General features: G+C 42.2%; 1 protein-coding gene and 1 non-coding gene across 5 annotated transcripts in view; both read left to right on the forward strand.

Annotated features, from left to right (window-relative positions):
* Positions 1-14,939, forward strand: part of LOC119400735 (phosphatidylinositol polyphosphate 5-phosphatase type IV) — a 28,993-nt gene extending 14,054 nt beyond the window's left edge. For 3 of the 4 annotated variants that reach the window (XM_037667714.2, XM_049417326.1, XM_049417325.1), the window contains 5 exons: positions 5,806-5,973; positions 7,230-7,342; positions 7,427-7,563; positions 13,719-13,765; positions 14,836-14,939. In XM_037667714.2, coding sequence (XP_037523642.1) covers positions 5,806-5,973; positions 7,230-7,342; positions 7,427-7,563; positions 13,719-13,765; positions 14,836-14,909 — 539 coding nt within the window. In that variant the 3' untranslated portion in view covers positions 14,910-14,939. Of the gene's footprint in view, positions 1-5,805; positions 5,978-7,229; positions 7,343-7,426; positions 7,564-13,718; positions 13,766-14,835 lie in introns of all 4 variants that reach the window. The other variant, XR_007416691.1, reaches the window with a different exon arrangement.
* On the forward strand, positions 6,764-6,835 carry Trnat-ugu (transfer RNA threonine (anticodon UGU)). Its single transcript has one exon. It is a non-coding gene; the product is annotated as a tRNA-Thr (tRNA).
* Positions 14,940-18,251: the final 3,312 nt, after the last annotated feature.

Genomic DNA, 18,251 nt, shown 5'->3' on the forward strand with positions numbered 1-18,251 from the left:
TGCTTTTAACTGGCTGCGTCATTTCTGCTACTCTTTAGATACCTATATTCCACTTGAATTTACTGTTACGTAAAGGCGATGTTGAGAACAAACATGTAATAATCCGGGCGCGCCTGTAGTATACAGTAACAAAAATTCTGCTTACTACTAAAGAAAAAAAGCAAAATTGAGTTGGCATTATAATAACCTAAATTATTAGGAGCCATCTTGAATATGTTAGCAAAGATACTTGAGAAACATTGTTATACCAAACGCGTCCCAAGGAGCCGTTTTATGCTATTTTCCATAGTCACTGAATTTAATTGTCCTAGCTATTAGGGATTACCCGCCACAGTGGTCTACTGGTTATGGTGCTTGACTGCTGACCCGAAGGTTGCGGCGGCCTCAATTCGATGGAGAGAATATGTCAGAGGCCCGTGTGCTCATATTTATGTTTTAGAACCTGAGGTGGTCAAAATTTCCGGAGCCGTCCATTACAGCGTCTCTCGTAATCATATTGTGTTTTTGGGACGTAAAACGCAATAGTTATTACTCCTTGGGGGTGCCGCCTGTATCGTCCTTCTATACTTATTCACTGCATTAGATACGAAACAGCTTTTCTATTTTACTTAGATATACTTGTCTTTCTTGTTTAGGCTTCCCTAATTTCTTTTACTGTTACTGATCACCAGGTAATCAGAGCTATAAGTGCCAATAGTGTGAATAGTGGTGGTGTCCTGTGGCGCTTTGTGTAACTGTACAATACGTCTGAAACGTTTCTTCACTGCACATGTTCTTGGCGACATACACCTGTCCGGTGATACGTTATTGCGAAAGCTGTAATACGTTTACGGGCAAGGTAGGCTCCACAGTGGCATTTGCACCATCGTGCGGAGACTTCTTATTGAAGTTCTTGTGATCAGACGAGAACCCGCTAGCGGGTCGGCAAGGAGAGCACCGGCTCCCATCAATTAGAAAAGCGACAAGCAAAAACCGTTGTCAGCGAAGTGTATAAAGAGCTGTCATGTTAAGCAGCTGAAACAATGCCAGTAAGTTGTTTTGGAATGAAACTAATATACCTTGAGCAAGAAGCACAAACGTTTTGAGATAATAACAAACATTTCATTTGAATAATACGAAATTGGTCGCTGTTAATAAATTTTCAAGCCAAAATTTTAGCGCACAGGTGTTTAGTCCTACATTGTATAGATATATAACAACTTTCCTAATGTTTCGAAGTATTTTAAGATACAGTTAGAATGTATCGTATCGGATATAACCAGTGTTGTAGTACCTTGTATCTGTATCTCAAATACTTCTTGCCTGAGTATCTTGTATCGTATCGCGTGTGGAGATAGGTTTGCACTAGGCTTACCTACGAGCGCGACCGTGTAGGGACGCGACGTTCTCCACTGCCGCTGCGTGCGACGACGCTGCGGCCGGGTTCGTCGTTTTCTCCGACACGGCGCAGAAACCACGCACGAGGCAGGGTAACAACAACAACGGGTTTATTAACCCAAGATGCAGCACAGTGCGACACTCACGGGTTTGCAGGCCGTATAGGGAACTCCGCAAGACCGAGCAAGTACGCTTGCCTACGGCGCGACGACTCACGCATGAGGGCCGAAGTCGAACGCACGAACGAGAAGCCGCCTGCTCAGCAGCGCGTCAACCTCTCGTCAAGGCCTGAGAGCATCTGACGCGGGTAAGCCCGCGCCAGCCAGAAGCGAGCTCAGGGGGAAAGGGGGTTGTCACTGGCGGCCAATGAGGAACGGCGTTGCGCAGTGACGTAAGCTAGCTTGGTGGCGTGAGCATGTGAGCATGTCGAGGCATGCCCGGACGCGTGCCCGCGTGGGGCCAACACACGCGCTAGCTGGGGAACGAGGCGCCAAAGGGAAGGGCGCGCTCGATTCCCACATTCCCCCCTCCTAAAGACCGAGGCCAGCCTGTGAAAGAGGCTGTCCGAGGCCAAGTGGCAAGGTCAGCTCAGCCGCAAGGGGGCTGGCCAACGGGGTAAAGTCCAACAGGGGGGTGTTGTCTTCCCGGAGGCACAAGTCCATAGGTCGGCCATGGCCACACAAAAGTTCCACCGAAAGTTCCACCACAAGGGGAGAGCCCACCGCCGGGAAGAAGGTCCACGGCCCAGGAGGAACGGGGAAGACTGCACAAGGGCGGGCAGCCAGCCCACTTGAAGTTCGCCAGACTGGAGAGGTTGGCAGCCGGGAACGAGGCGTGGCTGCCAGATGCGTGCGGCAGCCAACCGCCGAAAGTCGCTGGGACGGGGGCCACACAGGAACGGCAGGCAGGAACAGCACGCACAAGGCAGGGTAACAACAACAACGGGTTTATTAACCCAAGATGCAGCACAGTGCGACACTCACCGGGTTTGCAGGCCGTATAGGGAACTCCGCAAGACCGAGCAAGTACGCTTGCCTACGGCGCGACGACTCACGCATGAGGGCCGAAGTCGAACGCACGAACGAGAAGCCGCCTGCTCAGCAGTGCGTCAACCTCTCATCAAGGCCTGAGAGCATCTGACGCGGGTAAGCCCGCGCCAGCCAGAAGCGAGCTCAGGGGGAAAGGGGGTTGTCACTGGCGGCCAATGAGGAACGGCGTTGCGCAGTGACGTAAGCTAGCTTGGTGGCGTGAGCATGTCGAGGCATGCCCGGACGCGTGCCCGCGCGGGGCCAACACACGCGCTAGCTGGGGAACGAGGCGCCAAAGGGAAGGGCGCGCTCGATTCCCACACGCGATACAATTTCAAAGTATCTTTGCCCAGCCCTGGTCACACGAAAGGGTGCTTACTGCTCGGTTGGGTTTTGGTTTCATTTATGTGCATTATTGCTTATTTCAAATTTTTTTAGAATTTGCTAAGCATTTCTACTATCATACACATGGCAGAAGCATCTACAAAACATACAATTGCCATTACATCATTAAAAAGGGCGCTGCGGAAAGGAAACACGGACAAGGAAGTAAACGAGGACGGGCGTTCACGTCCTCGTTCACTTCCTTGTTTGTGTTTCCTTTCCGCAGCGCCCTGTTTAATGATGTACGACCGACTCACCCAGCAATATGTGATTGCCATTACCGTTACATGATAAAAAAATTGCCAGACTTGGGCTTTCAGGGAGCCAAACTTTTTCTTTTAAAGGGGCACTAACACAAAATTTTTCATTTGTCGTTTTTTTCTTGCTTGAAATGAATGACCAAGGCTTCAAGCGCCTGTAAAATTACTGGTAAGCTCGAGTGCACTCTGAAAAATTGCTACATGTTTTAAGAGCTAGTTTCGGTTCGTACTGTATCCCGACGTCATGACACAGTACACGCTTCCAGTCATGCTTGCGCAAAATATTGTGCCGCTTCCATGGCTGCTCCATCATCTATCGTGTGCCGCACAGGTAGCAAGCAAGTGTGCCATCAACTATGGATGAAATTTTGTCTAGTGACTCTGACGACAGTAACGGCTTAGGAAGAGTGTAAGATGCTAAGATTAGCCACCTGCAAACCATTCCGCATTTGACTCCGCCACAAGCACATGAGAAGGCAACTCACATGACAGCAATAACGCCATGCAACAGGGCTTGCACATCGGAAACGTCGACTATGTATTCACGTGTGCACATGATGGTGGCGCACAAGTTTGACGTCGCTCGCTTCACGAGCCTGCTGAAGTACGGTGCCTACACGGCAAGAGCCACGACAAGCACACGATTGAGAAATCAAACGCGAGAGCTGCTATTTTGTACGTTTTTGTACCCGACATCATCACAACTAGCCATACTGCTGCGTGAAATCAACAGAATTTGTACTGTAGCTCGACGTCACGCTAGTGTTGATGTCAGGAGGTGTGCCATGCGAAAAATTGGCTTTAATGTTAAAATAAAATGTCATCATTTCCTAAGCTTCACTCTTGGTCAAAGCCATCTCTGTATACAGGAGATATGACAGAGTAAATTCAGCTTCGTAATTTGGTGTCAGTACCCCTTCAAGAACGATCATTTCCACTCTCTGAAGAATGGTGGGGACGAACACCAACTGCTTATTTGTTCCTAATACTTCATTTTTGTTTTTGTTGAGGCTTCATAATGTACAGAGTAATGATAGAAGCTCGTAATATTGTGAGTATACTGGCGTTATTCCGAGACTTTTCCATATTACATTTGATTTTATTCATTCCTGGCACTATTTGATTCATATTTGATATGGTCAGGATTACTATTTGTATACCTCTAGCATTGAGCAATAATGGCAGTTCTGAGGTGGTGGCTAGGACCATCTTACCAGATCTGTATTGTGTTTGCGTATAAATACTGCTTCATGAGTTGCCTTGTGCACTTTATCACTATCGCACATGAGTGCATCACTTCACTGGCAAGTTACCTTGGCAAAAGTGGCTAAAGTCATTCCCTTAAATTTATCACCATTGCTTACAAGGCTTGTTCATACATAATTTTTGAGCAGTAATTTATTTGGAGCATGCTTGAGGGCAGTAACATTGCTGCATAAACAAGCTTATTGGCATCGTACTTTTGCAGATATAGTGGAAGGCTTCTTTTTTTTTTTGGTACTTGGAAAAACTAAACCTACATCAGCTACCCTTATAAAAAATATTAGTGGACGCTTCTAAATGTTTTATTAATCTGTAGTTTATTTTCACTTGTAACTATAAAAGGTAAAAAAGAGAAACTGGAAAGAAAGCCAAGTATACTTCAGCTTGACAAAGCAATATGCTTTACAACCCCTCTAAAGCTTTTGCTTTTATATAGTAAAAATGTTTGAAATGTTAACTGATTAAATTAAATTAATTAATAAATTAGTCTTACCACAGAAGTTTACTCCAGAATATAGAGAGCAGTACTGCACACTTAGTTGATTTTGCACACTGCTCATTTGTTTTATAAGTGCTTTGGTCAAGTTAGCCGAAACACACTGGAAGCAAATGTATAGAAAGCTTTGTTACAAGTCTGTTGCTTGGCTGCAACAATATTCACATTTCTGAGCATTACCAGCATGAATGAAAAAAAGAAAAGAAGCAGCTCATTACATCACAAGCCTCATTAAATTGGGATCACTTGTAAAAGGCTTTTGTACTAAAGCATTTTTCTTGAGCAAGACACTATACCTCGCAGTAACCCACACTGGACACTTCATGCTTGCCCTGTAGTTTTTGTTGTAAAAATTGTGTAATAAGATACAACATATGAGCATAAACGTGAAGCTTGCCAATTGTTTCTTCATGCTTACTTGCCCTTGCTACAGCTTTCATTTACCATTTTTTGATACTGTACGTAACAGAGAAATCACACAAGTGTGAAAGCTTTGTATAAAGCAAGCAGCTCTGGTTTTACAATGTTGTCGGAGCTTCTCTTTCATAGTTATAAATCCGTGTGTTCCTACAAAAGGAAACATCTTAACCGCATATCTCATATTCACAAACCGATCTTATCCTTATCTTTTGTTTTAATCATCGCTTTTGTGCCCTTAATATGCTTTTTAAACAAATATGTAGCCAGTATTGACAAATCGGCCTCAACTATCTTTTGCTCTATTTACTGTTTTTATGCTCATACGGCACATTAAGGGCACAAAAATAAGGAAAACGAGAGATAAGGGTAAGGTTGGTTTGTGAATACGGGCTCACGTACGTAATATATTATGGTTATCTCGTGGGTGAAGTCTAGATAGACACTTGCTTTATCTTAGCGTTTTGTGCCCTTCCTTACTGTCCTTGACGTGTTCACATTCTCTCATCTTTAATTCCCTTGTAAGTTTCTACTCTTTTTTGAGAAGGTGTGTAAATATTGTGGTTATGATTTATTGCAGATGTGACCGCAAGATTTGACCATGTATTTTGGTGTGGCGATCTTAATTTTCGACTTGTGAATGAGCGTTCCACTGTCGTTGGTTTACTGAAGGATCACCACGAGAATAAAGAATCCACGTATGAGAGTCTCCTGAAGTTTGATCAGCTGAGAAGTGCTATGCTGGATGGTTTGTATATTTGCATATTCTGTATACCACCTTTCCTTTTTTTTTAAAGGGCCTTCAAATAGGTTTGGCCATTGCATATGAGAAAGCATGATGAGTGGATTGTGTGGGAGGTAATAATGTCTGCAAAGCAAGAAACCGACGGTGGCATGATGTGAAAGCGGTCGAAACTTCAAACAAAGTTGTCCGCCTTTTCTCTCGTGGGAGCTGCACATGGAGCAAGAGTCAAGGTCATACACACAAATGCCTATGTGACACGCACTGCTTGCACTATGGCATGTGACTTTGATTAATCATCTAATGCAGAACTTGCAAAGCCGCCACTGGAAATGTGCCATGAAGAAAAAATAGGAAGAGAAGGAAAAAGGGAGGTGGAGCTAATCATATTTATTTATTTATTAATACCTCAAATACCCCAGCTTGGGGTTTTACATGAGGGATGGGCTGTTATGTAGTGACTATGAATCGACGAACAACTTGAAGGCTTGTGGGTAGGATTGGAGCACAGCATCTCTGGGTAGTGCGGTCCACTCTCTTGCCGTGTTCACAAAGAAGGAGCAAAGGTGCGCAGCGGTCTGTGCCGGTGGTGGGTAGACCGCTTTGGTGTGATTCGTGCGGCAGGACGGACGATGAGCAGGCAAGATTAATGAAGTGCTAGGAGAGGAATGGTAAAACTTGTGAAAAAGGCACAACCTAGATCTAAGGCTTGCCGCCATGGCTGCGATTGGCGCTGACTAACACTCCTAGGTTTAAATGCACATATATACCCCATAAAGTGGACGGGAGAATGATCGCCGCCGTAGCTCAGTGGTAGAGCATCGGACGTGTTGTTCGAAGGTCGCAGGTTCGGTCCCTGCCGGCGGCAAGTTATCTTTTTGTCCACTTTACTTTCTTCACATTTATATTCTAAATATTACAGATAACACCCCCTATACTTTCCTTGGCGTTATTGTCTGTTAGTTCTCATTAATATTGTGTCTAACAAAGAAAAGCGAGCCCTTAAAATTCTTCAAGCTTCTATTTTGCAATTTTGCCATGTGCCTCAAATAAAATAAAACATTAATGAGGCAGTCTTCAGTTTGCGACCTGAACAATGCAATTCGCTGTGCAAATCATGTCTGTCGTGGAAAACAGCACCATCTTTTTTGTGCAAGTTCTTAAAAGCTGTTTGAATAATACAACATAACTACCCAGTTTCCTGTGTATGTTTTCCATTCGTCAGTGTTGCTTGCAGCATCTCTCTCTTCTCTGCTCATCAGGTCAGGCATTCTTTGGCTTTCAAGAAGGAAAGATAAAATTTGGACCTACTTACAAATTTGAAGTTGGCTCAAGCCAGTTTGATGGTGTAAAGCTTCGGGTGCCATCATATACGGTAACAGCTTCTGTTTGCACTTTTCCATTCGGTGCCATTGGTATTGTCAGGCTCGTTTTTCACTTGTAACTTTTTTTCATCTAGGATCGAATACTTTATAGAAGCAAGAGAAAAGGCCATATAGAGTGCATTCTTTATGACTCAATTCCATTAATGCAAACCTCTGATCATCGACCAGTGTATGGGCTGTATGAAACGGTGATTCGACCTGGAAGAGACAAGTGAGAATGAGTTTTTTATTAATATTGCCGTAAAATTACACAGTCTCAGTTAACTACCAGTTGCAGAGTTCCTCTTGAAATTGATTTTGCAACTGGGTGTTGTGTGTGGTTTCTTATCTGTGAAAGAGGTGGGTAGCAATGGTTGTGCAACATTTAGTTTACTATCTTTACTAGAAACCAGTGGCGTAAATCATGGGGGGTCAGGGCAGTCCTGACCCCCCTTGTGTTCAGGCGGGGGGGGGGGGGGCACCCCTTGCAAGTGTCCCCCCTTGAGCTTTATCCTTCAAACATTTCTTGGCAGTAAGGGTTGCGTACTCTCCATAAAAGCAACTCTGAAATCTGAAGTCCTTCACTAGCTGTTAAGTACGAGCTTTCCCAAGTCACTTCTGACGTGCCGCAATCGTTTATTATGCTGGGCTTTGAAATGCGAAGCAAATTAAAAAATCCCTGATCATCTACCGTTATTCGTGTCGAGCAGGGGCGTAGCCAGAAATTTTTTCGGGGGGGGGGGGGGGGGGGGGGGGGTTCAACTATACTTTATGTATGTTTGTGCGTGTGTTTGTATGTGCGCGTGTATATATATACGCAAGCAAAACTGCAAAATTTCGGGGGGGGGGGGGTTTGAACCCCCCCCCCCCCCCCCCTGGCTACGCCCCTGGTGTCGAGGATTTCTCGGAAGCCACTCACAATGAAGTGTAAGTGCAATTGCTCAACTATGTGTTACTTTAAGAAAACCGTCGGTGATCATAAAAATGCTTCACAAGAAAGATTCCTGGGGTACATCGTGGGAGGCTATTTCTAACAGTAATACACACTCGGCGAATGGAGCCGAAGTGAAAAAAAAAAAAACTGTACCTTTACGCATTATCACAACAAAATGCTAGCATTTTTACTTCATGGTCCAACCCGAACAACATATCTAAAAGTATGCTAGAGCCTACATACGAGTTACGCTTAGAAACAAACTTCGCCATGCAACGTACGCGTGTACTATTGGCTGCACATGCTTGTTTCTTTTTCTAAGTTTCATTTGAAAGCATGATTTTAATATTTACTTAATTAAAAATAAAACACATTTTTAAAACAAAATGGCCGCCATTGCCAGGTTGCGTCCCCCCTTGTGATTTTCCTGTATTTACGCCACTGCTAGAAACTGATGTGCTGATGGGCCACATCTCATGAAATGATTGCTTTATTATTTGGAATATTTACGATTCTAAATAACTGAATTTTATTTGTTCAGTTTGTGCTCAATGTTTATTTGATTCATCAGCCTCTTTTACATGAGGGCAGCATTTAGGCTGTGTTGAAGAGCTAGTATTGCAACATGCAAGTCTAGTGCCAATTGTTGTATTTGTTATTGATGCACAAGGTGTTTTGAAAATAGGCAACAAAAATTGGCAGACTTCAGTGAATTCTGTAATCCTGAATTTACTGCAACCCACAAGCTGGTCAGCAGTTATACGAGGTTGTGGGTTTGATTCCTGACCAAGATGACTTCACTTGAGGGGTGAAGTCATCTTCACCCCTCAAAATACGTGTGTACCATGCTTTCAGTGTATCTCAAAAGAACTGAAAATGATGAAAAATAATCTGGAGCACTAAGGTGTTCCTCATAGTCCACTGTGCAGTTTTTGGACGTTAAACTCCACAATTAAACTTTTTGTAGGGGTTAGCCAACATTTCACATTTCGAATACAAATTGAATAGTCTGTGCTATTTGGCTCATATTTGGTACAAGAATTCACAAGTTGAAGTTGTCTAACATTTGTCTCTTTTGAATGTATATAAGGGATAACACTTATTGGAGTCCAGAGAGATGCGCAATGATGGATGTGATGGATGTGATGTTTCGTAATACTCTTGTGCTGAATAGCAGCAGTTGTTGTGCAGGAGCAACAATTCTTAAGCAGATGCACAAGGCACGTAACTTCCACTCAATAGTCTCATTTAGCTATTTAGCCTGCATAAGAGTATACTAATGCAATTTATTATTTGATCAGTTTCACCATGTTTGCATCCCTTAAAAACTATCGCACTTAACACAACATTGTATGTAGATCTGGTGGCACATTTCAATAATGTAATTATAATGTCTCCAGATAATTCAAAACAATTGTTCATCATTTAGAAGCTCCTTAGTTATTTGATTAAATAGAAATGTTTGTTGGCCCAGTTAGTACTTGCTGAAGGACATGTTTTGCCACAAAATTAAGACACACACAAAAGAAAGACACAAAAGGTGCCATCGTCTGTGTGTCTTCCTTTAGTGCGTGTCTTAATTTTGCGGCAAAGCATGCCCTTTAGTTATTTGGGCATATAAATTCTGAACTATATTACACATACATATGTCGATTTACATAACCTTGATTTCTCGTATCAAAGAAGCTCTGCTCAAGCATCGTTTTTGATTTCACTTGAGGAAAATGATAACATTTTATATCCAATTCACTGTTTGGGGTTTGTTATATTCAAATATATAATTCGATTCTCGAAATTTCACTATTTGCAAATCTCTAACTTGCACAGGCCAAACAGGAGTATTTGGGTTGTCTGTGTGCCAGGTGGGAGACAGGTGGGCAAATTAGGACTTGAGGGGGGCAGCTGCCTCCCCTGGTGCCACCTGCCTTGCGTAATTTGTGCTCCCATAATATAGCACCCTGGTTTAAAGTAGTAAACAAATTTACTCACGTACATTGCACCCCCTCTCTTGCCCTGCAGTGCACATGTGGGCAATGCAGACTCGAGGAGATCAGTGTGGTCATAATGTTGCATGCACGCAGAAAAATTCAGGCAGAAATTTCATACCGAGGAATTGTCTTATACATTAAATCTCGTTAATACATGCCTGTTTTAAAAAGTACGCTCAAAATATAGTTGCACTGAACAGGCATGTAGGCAAGCGAGGGGGCCAGCCCCCCCTTCCCCCCCCCCCCCCCCCCCCCCCCCCCCGGAATTTGTTTCGTCCAGCCTTCTATATTCCCGGGCAACTTTTTTTTTCTTTTTGCCATGGAAAGACTTTCTTTCGAACAATTAGGCCTTGCCCCCCCCCCCCCCCCCCCCCCCCCCGAAAAAAAATCCTGGCTATGTGCCTGGCGCTGAATCCCTGTCTCATCCTCCAGAGAGTCTGATCATTCGTGAATATCGCAGTCACTTTCTGTCATATTCACTGCACCCATAAACTCGCTGTGTAGCCAATGCCACAGTACACCACAAAATATCTCCTGCTCTTTGGTAAGTGTAGGGACCAATCAACCAATAATTCTGACTCGAGCACAAGTGCTGCGACGCTATATAGTATTACAAATAAGCATCAGAAAGGCACAGAGACGTAATAGAGGCAATTAACTACCTATAAGGATAAGCATCAGAGATGTACCGAGGTGTGATTATGGCCACCGACGACTTATCACTAGTACAACTTATTGCCGACAACCTGATCATAAGCGTCTCCCAACCAGCTGCTTGGTAGTGTGTGTGGTAAGAGCAGTTGTGAAGCATACTACACGCTATTTATAGTCAACAAATTAAACGCACCCCGCCACTGTTCACTGCTGCCTCTTTGTACGGGAACCGCTAAGTGCGATGAGGAGGCGCATCGCTTGCAAGAATGATTACAGCTTGCCATCACTGTGTTGGCCCAACGAGGTACTTGCTACACCCATTTGTGGTGAGATGTGGCACAGACACAAATAAACTTCACTCTGCAGATGTATGCGGTACAGCAAGCACCTTGGAAGTCATGGCGTGAGCTAGTAGGCGATGTGCTACACACAAATAGTTATAGTTTATAGGAGCAGTCTGCTCCACGTGGCAGCAAGTATTACATTTTAATGAAGCAGTGCCAGTTTTCACTCAGCGGCAGATAGCTTTACAAACGCACGCATACGCATAGTGTCAGACAAGACATCTGCTCTGCTACCTTGTTCTCTGTTATAGTTTTGAAGTGCCCCTTAGAACTGCCACTGTGCACTATTGCATGGTTGTGCAAAGGAGCTGAATTTTTTCCCATGTTTCAGTAAAAAGAAAGACAAAGCTTTGCAGTACTTGGCGGTTAGTGTGTATGTACTATCGGCGTCAGTTGAAACCCAAGCAGCGGCAAGCATTCGCAGTGGTATAGTGTGCACTGTACAGTTATCACCATGGACAGGCGCACATATATGCCCAGTGCTGCCGAACCAGATGCGTGCGCCTGTCCATGGTGATGACTGGAGGGCGCGCACTATACGACTGCGAATGCTTGCTGCTGTTCGGGTTTCATTTGACGCTTATAGTACATGCCACATTCCCAGCAGATTTATATTGGCAAGGTTTTACTGTATTGCGTAGCATTCTGGGAGGGGGGCTTATGACTGTGGCATTTTATTGGTGCTTCTTTTCACTTGCTCCCACTTTTGGTTTTCAGTTTTAGTCAACATAGTTTTCTATTAAAACCAAGTAAACAAGGAATTTTGCACACCATAATCTCAGTAAAAGTTTCTGATGATGTGTTTACAAAATTTCTTTGTAATTTCTGCACCCTCTTTTTTAAGCACTAAAATAAAACAAAAGTGCATAGATTACCTGCTGTGGTAGCTTAGCACAGGAGATGTCACGGTGATAAGCTCGAAAGCACGGTATCGATTCCCAGCTATGGCGGCCGCATTTCGATGGGGGTGAAATGCAAAGAACACCTGTGTGCTTAGATGTAGGTGCACGTTAAAGAACCCCAGGTGGTCAAGATTAAACCAGAGTCCTCCACTACGGCATGCTTCATAATCCTATCATGATTTTGGCACATAAAACCTCAGAAATTATATTATTATTGAAGGGGTCATGAAGCACCCCTTGGGCTTGTGGAAAAAAAACATCCTGCGGAAAGCTGACATGGCTATGAACTGCTCAGCCAAATATTGCAGTCGTGCGCGCCGCATAAAGGCTACAAGCGGAACGCGAAGTTTCTGTTTTCTCAGGTGCCCTCTTTTCAAACAGAGGCCGTTTCTCACTCTCGTCGATGGGCGGGGCGTCTGCTGGTTGACGTCGCGACCTGCCTCGCCTCATTGGCCGATAGCCAACATAAATCGAGAGTGGCGTTCGGATCAGATGCACTTCTTGCCACGGGGTGCCGCCACTTGCCGGTGCCGGACTCCTCAGTACACGGTAGCCGCACTCGCACACGCGAATCACAGCGGGAGAGTGATCGCGTTTCATGACACGCGCTGACATAACTTCTTTCCCCCTGCCATCCCTCTTGTGTAGCTTCCAGTGCGCTCATCGGCACGAGAAAAGAGAGAAAGCGCTGAAAGCGTGCGCCAAACCCCCGTAACTCCGCTCATTCTTGACGGATTCGAGAAATTTTTGCGGCAATCGATTCAAGAGGCAGTAAACTCCGATAGTGAGGTCATTAGATTATTACTTGGAAAAGTGGTTCATGACCCCTTTAAGTGCACAAATTATACGAGTAAATATGGTGCTATGTACTACTTTTTTTTTTTCATAACTTTTTGCAACATTTTATGGTGCTGCATTTGCTATTGCGCATGTCAAAGTAATGCTTTGGAATCAGAATAATAATGAAAATAATGATCTTATGTAGTGCATATTTTAAGGCGGTTCTTATTAGAGCTGTATCAAGAAATACTCCATTGATATGCACACAATGTGTTTGATGGTGCCAGCATTGGTCAATGTGGCTGGTTCTCTTTTCTTTAGTCTCTTTTTACAGTAACAAATTTTCTTAGGTAAACCTTGAACCTGTTAGAATCTACAGTGTGCATTCCAGTGCCTCATAGTTCAGTTACATACGAAAATCGCTTCTATGATTCACACGTGATCAGCTTTGTCAAGTGTGGCAATTCCAAGATGCAATGCACGCTTGTACAGCTTTGGAATATAATCATGGGTGTCAAAAACTGTGCAATTAAGCAGTGCCCCATCATTTTTCACTTCACTGACTGAATGGCTAATGTACATGAAGGCTACATATTCTTACAGAGGGCCGTATATTCTTTTCTCATCTGTTCTCTCTTTCGAGTGATTTGAGAACTGACTTAATATAATTTTGTAATATAAGTTGAATTAGGCTCTCCCATGCACAGCTTTGCTACCAGGAGCAGCCTCATGTGAATTAGGTTTTGGTTTGAGTTATGAAGTGTCCTCTCTTTTTTGTGTTGCAGCACACGACTGTCGGCAGGCTTGTTCAACAGAGACATCTATTTAGAAGGTATGAGCTTAATGTTACCTTTGTCATGTGTTTTATGAACCAGCATTTCATCATATGGGAGCAGTAGCAACTGTAATGGAAAAATGTTTCCTGAAGTCACAGATCTCTCATTGTGGGGCCAAAGAATTGCTTCGTTCTTTGTAGTTGCTTCTTTACGTACTTGCATACTTGACTGGTTTGTTTCTGTCTGACCAGGACATATACAGTCAACTTCTGCAATGGACAGAAGTTGATGGTACTATAAGTTGACATTGCTGATATTGCAGCAGATTGTCAAAAAACCATCAGGTATGCCAAGTTCAAATTAAGGGAAGGCTAGTGGCTAGCCAGCTTTTGAACGGGGATGCCTGGTAATGCTGTTAGCATTATGAGTTGTGTGTCTTCTTGCATCTGTAATGTTGCACATTTTTTCACCAGCATTCACATGTGTAGGTTACTATGTTTATATTGTGCTCCCACATGTAACGCATCGTGCAGGTATCTTTGAGCCACCTCTGAGCACCAGATCTGTTGCCTTTTGTAATTCATTACATTTTGTTAAGTTTTCTGGATTCTACTGAGAATGAAAGCAAAGAAATTGCATTAAAGTGGCTAGGTTATGGATCTGATGGTAAATGTAATGCTGTACTGGGTGTTGCATTTCATTTACCTGAATATTACATAGACACAGGAAGCACAAAAGTATACAGCATAGGGATATGTCATGATATTCACACTGCCATTTGATGTCCCACTCAGATCAGATTTATACTTGCATTAATCATTCAAATCTGCTGTATTTCAAAAATTCATATTTTCCTTCTCAGGTGCTCAATGATAAAATGGAGATGTACTCGTGTGGTGCCTCTCAATAAAATGCATCCTTTGTATATCAAGTATAATCAGTTTGAGCTTGTTTTATTAGCTTTTGGGTATTAAAACCTATTCACCATACAGAATCAACAAAGTGAAATATATGACTATTTATTGTTAGATAAATGGAACTCTACAGACTCTTCCTTGAAATGTAGTTTCAGTGGTTCTGTTATTGAATGAAGCGCTTATAAAAGTCTCTATTCTTTTGCATGCAGCTGTACGCAGGCGAGCTGCAGCTCTTGAAATTCGACAGAGCCTTAAAGCCAGTCAAGTGTGTGTTGTAATGTGAAAGCTTTTGATGTGCTATGCTACAAGTGTTTTTTTTTTTTCTCATTTCATGTGACATACACAAGTGTTGTGTTGTTTAGTCGAATTTTGTGTAGATATTAGGCTGTCAACTCGCACTGGTAACGAGCACTGCAAAATTTCCCTGTGGTATATTGGTGGATCTTTGAAGCTAAATATAGTATTCCACATCATTTTGTTGTTTCAGATAATGCACATCATTTGTTGGCAAAGTTTTCACTAGTGGCTGCATCCTTGATTTAATTTGCCAGAATAAATCCTGTTTTTCAGCTCTAACAGTGAAAGCACGGTATGATGCTGTGGTGTACACTTTTGCTATTGAAGTCTTCTAGTGCTTATCCTGTGATGTGCACATAAAGGAAATTTCCATGTGCAAACTTAATAACAGATAGGCCACATTAGCTGTATATATGTAGTTTGGTGTAGTGCAGCTTCACTTGTTGACGAAAACCATTGTGAACAGCTGTCTGATTCAATATTTTTAGTGGTAAACTGCTAACATGATGGTTTGTATGATTTCTCCAATTTGACAAACAATGAAAATTTCTTTGTAAATGCTAAATGCAGCTTTTCAAAATCTGTGGGAAATACTGTAATGAAGTGACCAGAATAAAATTATTGAAAAGTGGGACGCAGGAAGGTGTGTACTGTTAAATTATTTAAGTCAGGGAAGGAGGGGAACGGGCTGTTTTGCTGTTAAAGGTACCACTGACAGCCGAAGTTTTGTTTGTGACTTTTATGCTTTGATGAGTAGGTATACGCCTGATAATCATTAAATTGAACTGCAAATGCTCCAGCGTGACTTATAATTTGCTAGCATCGCTAATTCTGATCAATTTTCTCATTGCTTCAAAACACCTGCCCAATATCATAAACTATCGCACCACCGTGGCCGTTGCGGCTGACCAAACTTATCATCACTTGCTCTCAAACATCGGTGTAATGAAGAGCACATTTTTGGAACCAAGGCCCCATGTACAGGAAGGAATGAAATGTGGCTGCTGCGATGTCAGCCAGGAGATAACACACCCACGCACATGCCCTTCATCCTGAAATTTATCTACCACAGGACACACACCAAAAATGACTGAAAGAAAATGTTTTGTTGTACCACCTGAACAAACAACACGCATAAGCCCTAATCATCATCATTGTGCTGTGTGCTTGTGACAAACCTTTTTTTATGGCGAAGCTGTTAGACTCGATATTTTTTTCGTGCTCCTCACAAAAAAAATACTATCATCGTCATGATAGACCAACTCTTTCAAATTAAAGAAAGAAAGCGACAGTGGCCATCCAGACAGAGCTCAAAGTGGGCATGTGGGTTGATGCCATTGCACCACTAATAATAATAACATAAATAATAGTAATAACTAACAATACCCCTCCCCCCTTTGAAGTTTTCTGCAGCTTGCCCGGTGTTGCTCTACCTCCAGGATTGGCCCACTTTTTTTTTTTTAATGAAAACAGACTTTGTTTGGGTAAATAAAAGTATTGTTATATCAGTAGTTTCGGTGTTGGTTGTTTAACATTGGTTGTGGAGGTGGTGTTCGTCTAACATCAATTGTGGTGGCGGTGCTAACAGGTTTACTGTACTTCCACTTTCACAGGGTGAAATGGAGGTGGCTCTTTTTTTTTTGCATTATTTATATAATATAGAAATAATGCTGTCCAGAATCAAAACCATTGCAGTGACCTGAATTTTTTAGAAATCAATATGGAGAAAATTAAAGCACATGATGTGCACTTTTGAAAAAGTTTGCAAGATGGTGGGTATATTGACAAAACTGAATTTCCTTTTGCTGCTAACTAACATTAGGTTACATAGTATATTTTTTTATTCAGTAACCTTTGTTGCCTGTTTTGGATTAATGTGGTGGTGGAGAGGGGGTCAAACAGTAACATAATAATCATGTCTAAACAAATGGCTAACACTCAACACAAACGTTTTAAACAAATAGGCTGCTATCCTTGTTTAACTAAAATTCACCTCTTGTAACAATGAGAAAAATATGTGGTGAAAATCCAAAAAACAGTGCATCCAATTGATTACACTTGCATGTACAAGGAAAAAAAAAAATATTGTGCAAATACATCCATGTGGCACCCTATTTCACAAACTTTCTTGGTGTGGTATGGTGTGGCTGTGGTATGTAGTGTGGACTCATCACATACAAACTTTTATGTATGCCACTTTTATTAGTAATAATCGAATGGAAAAATTTTCATCACGAAAATGGTTCTATGTTGCAGAACTTATCTAACCTAATTCACCCTTGATGTTAGTTAAGGTAGAATTCATGTTTCATTTAGAACTGACAAGGCATGCAGCATGATTTGATACGAGTTTGAGTTTATAGATAAGTGCTTGGCTGTGAAAATTCCACACTGTATAGGCACATTCAAGAATTAGTCACACATTAGGACTAATGTACAGAGCTTCTTTCATGATTTTGAGGGAAGACTTGAAATTGCATTTACATCTAATGAAACAACACATCATTGGCTTTCCCAGTTATGTAGCCTATATGCTTATTCCAAGATAAATCATAAGCTAAATAGATTGTCCTGTGTGGTTCAGCAGGGCACTAAACAGACTACATTACAAGAATTTACTAGTTTGTTTCGCGGTAGAACTAAAAAAAGTTACTTTCATAGGCACATTTCCAATTTCTTGCACCAGGAACCAGATTGCCACGATAGCACTGTAAAACATGTCATCTTTATTATATATAAATAACTAAATCATCCGCATACAGCCTGATATTTCAAGTTATAAGCTCGGGCAAATCATCAGGGAGTTTTATATTTAACATCGTAGTGTAATGCAAAACAAAGTTTGCTAACTGCCGTGAGTGCAAAAGAAGTCAAACCAGTTTGCAGTAGAATGCAAGCAGTGTTTGTGATGGTCAACTGGTTAGTATTCTTGCATTACGCTAAGGTACTAAATCTAAAACTTCCTATTACTATAAACCAAAAAAGTTGTAGATATAACACTGAACTTTACGGCACCCCAGAAGTCTCATCATCATAAAAAGAAACGTTTACAACAGACTGTCTTTTATAAGATGGTAACTTTTTGACCATCCAAGAACGGGAGCAGACAAGCCTAAAAATGACATTTTATGCAATAAAATAGCATGTGAAACAGTATCAAATGCATTCTGGAAATAAGTGAATACAGAATCTTTTTGAAGGGCCCTCTATTGTGTGTGCTTGAAATGTGAGAGAATTCACACAATTGTGTAACACTTGATAAACTGGACATAAAACCATGTTGAACTGATGACATGCTCGAGCATTTTGTAGCAGTTGGTCATAAAAA

This window comes from Rhipicephalus sanguineus, chromosome 1, assembly GCF_013339695.2.
Source record: "Rhipicephalus sanguineus isolate Rsan-2018 chromosome 1, BIME_Rsan_1.4, whole genome shotgun sequence".
NCBI classification, from domain to species: domain Eukaryota; kingdom Metazoa; phylum Arthropoda; class Arachnida; order Ixodida; family Ixodidae; genus Rhipicephalus; species Rhipicephalus sanguineus.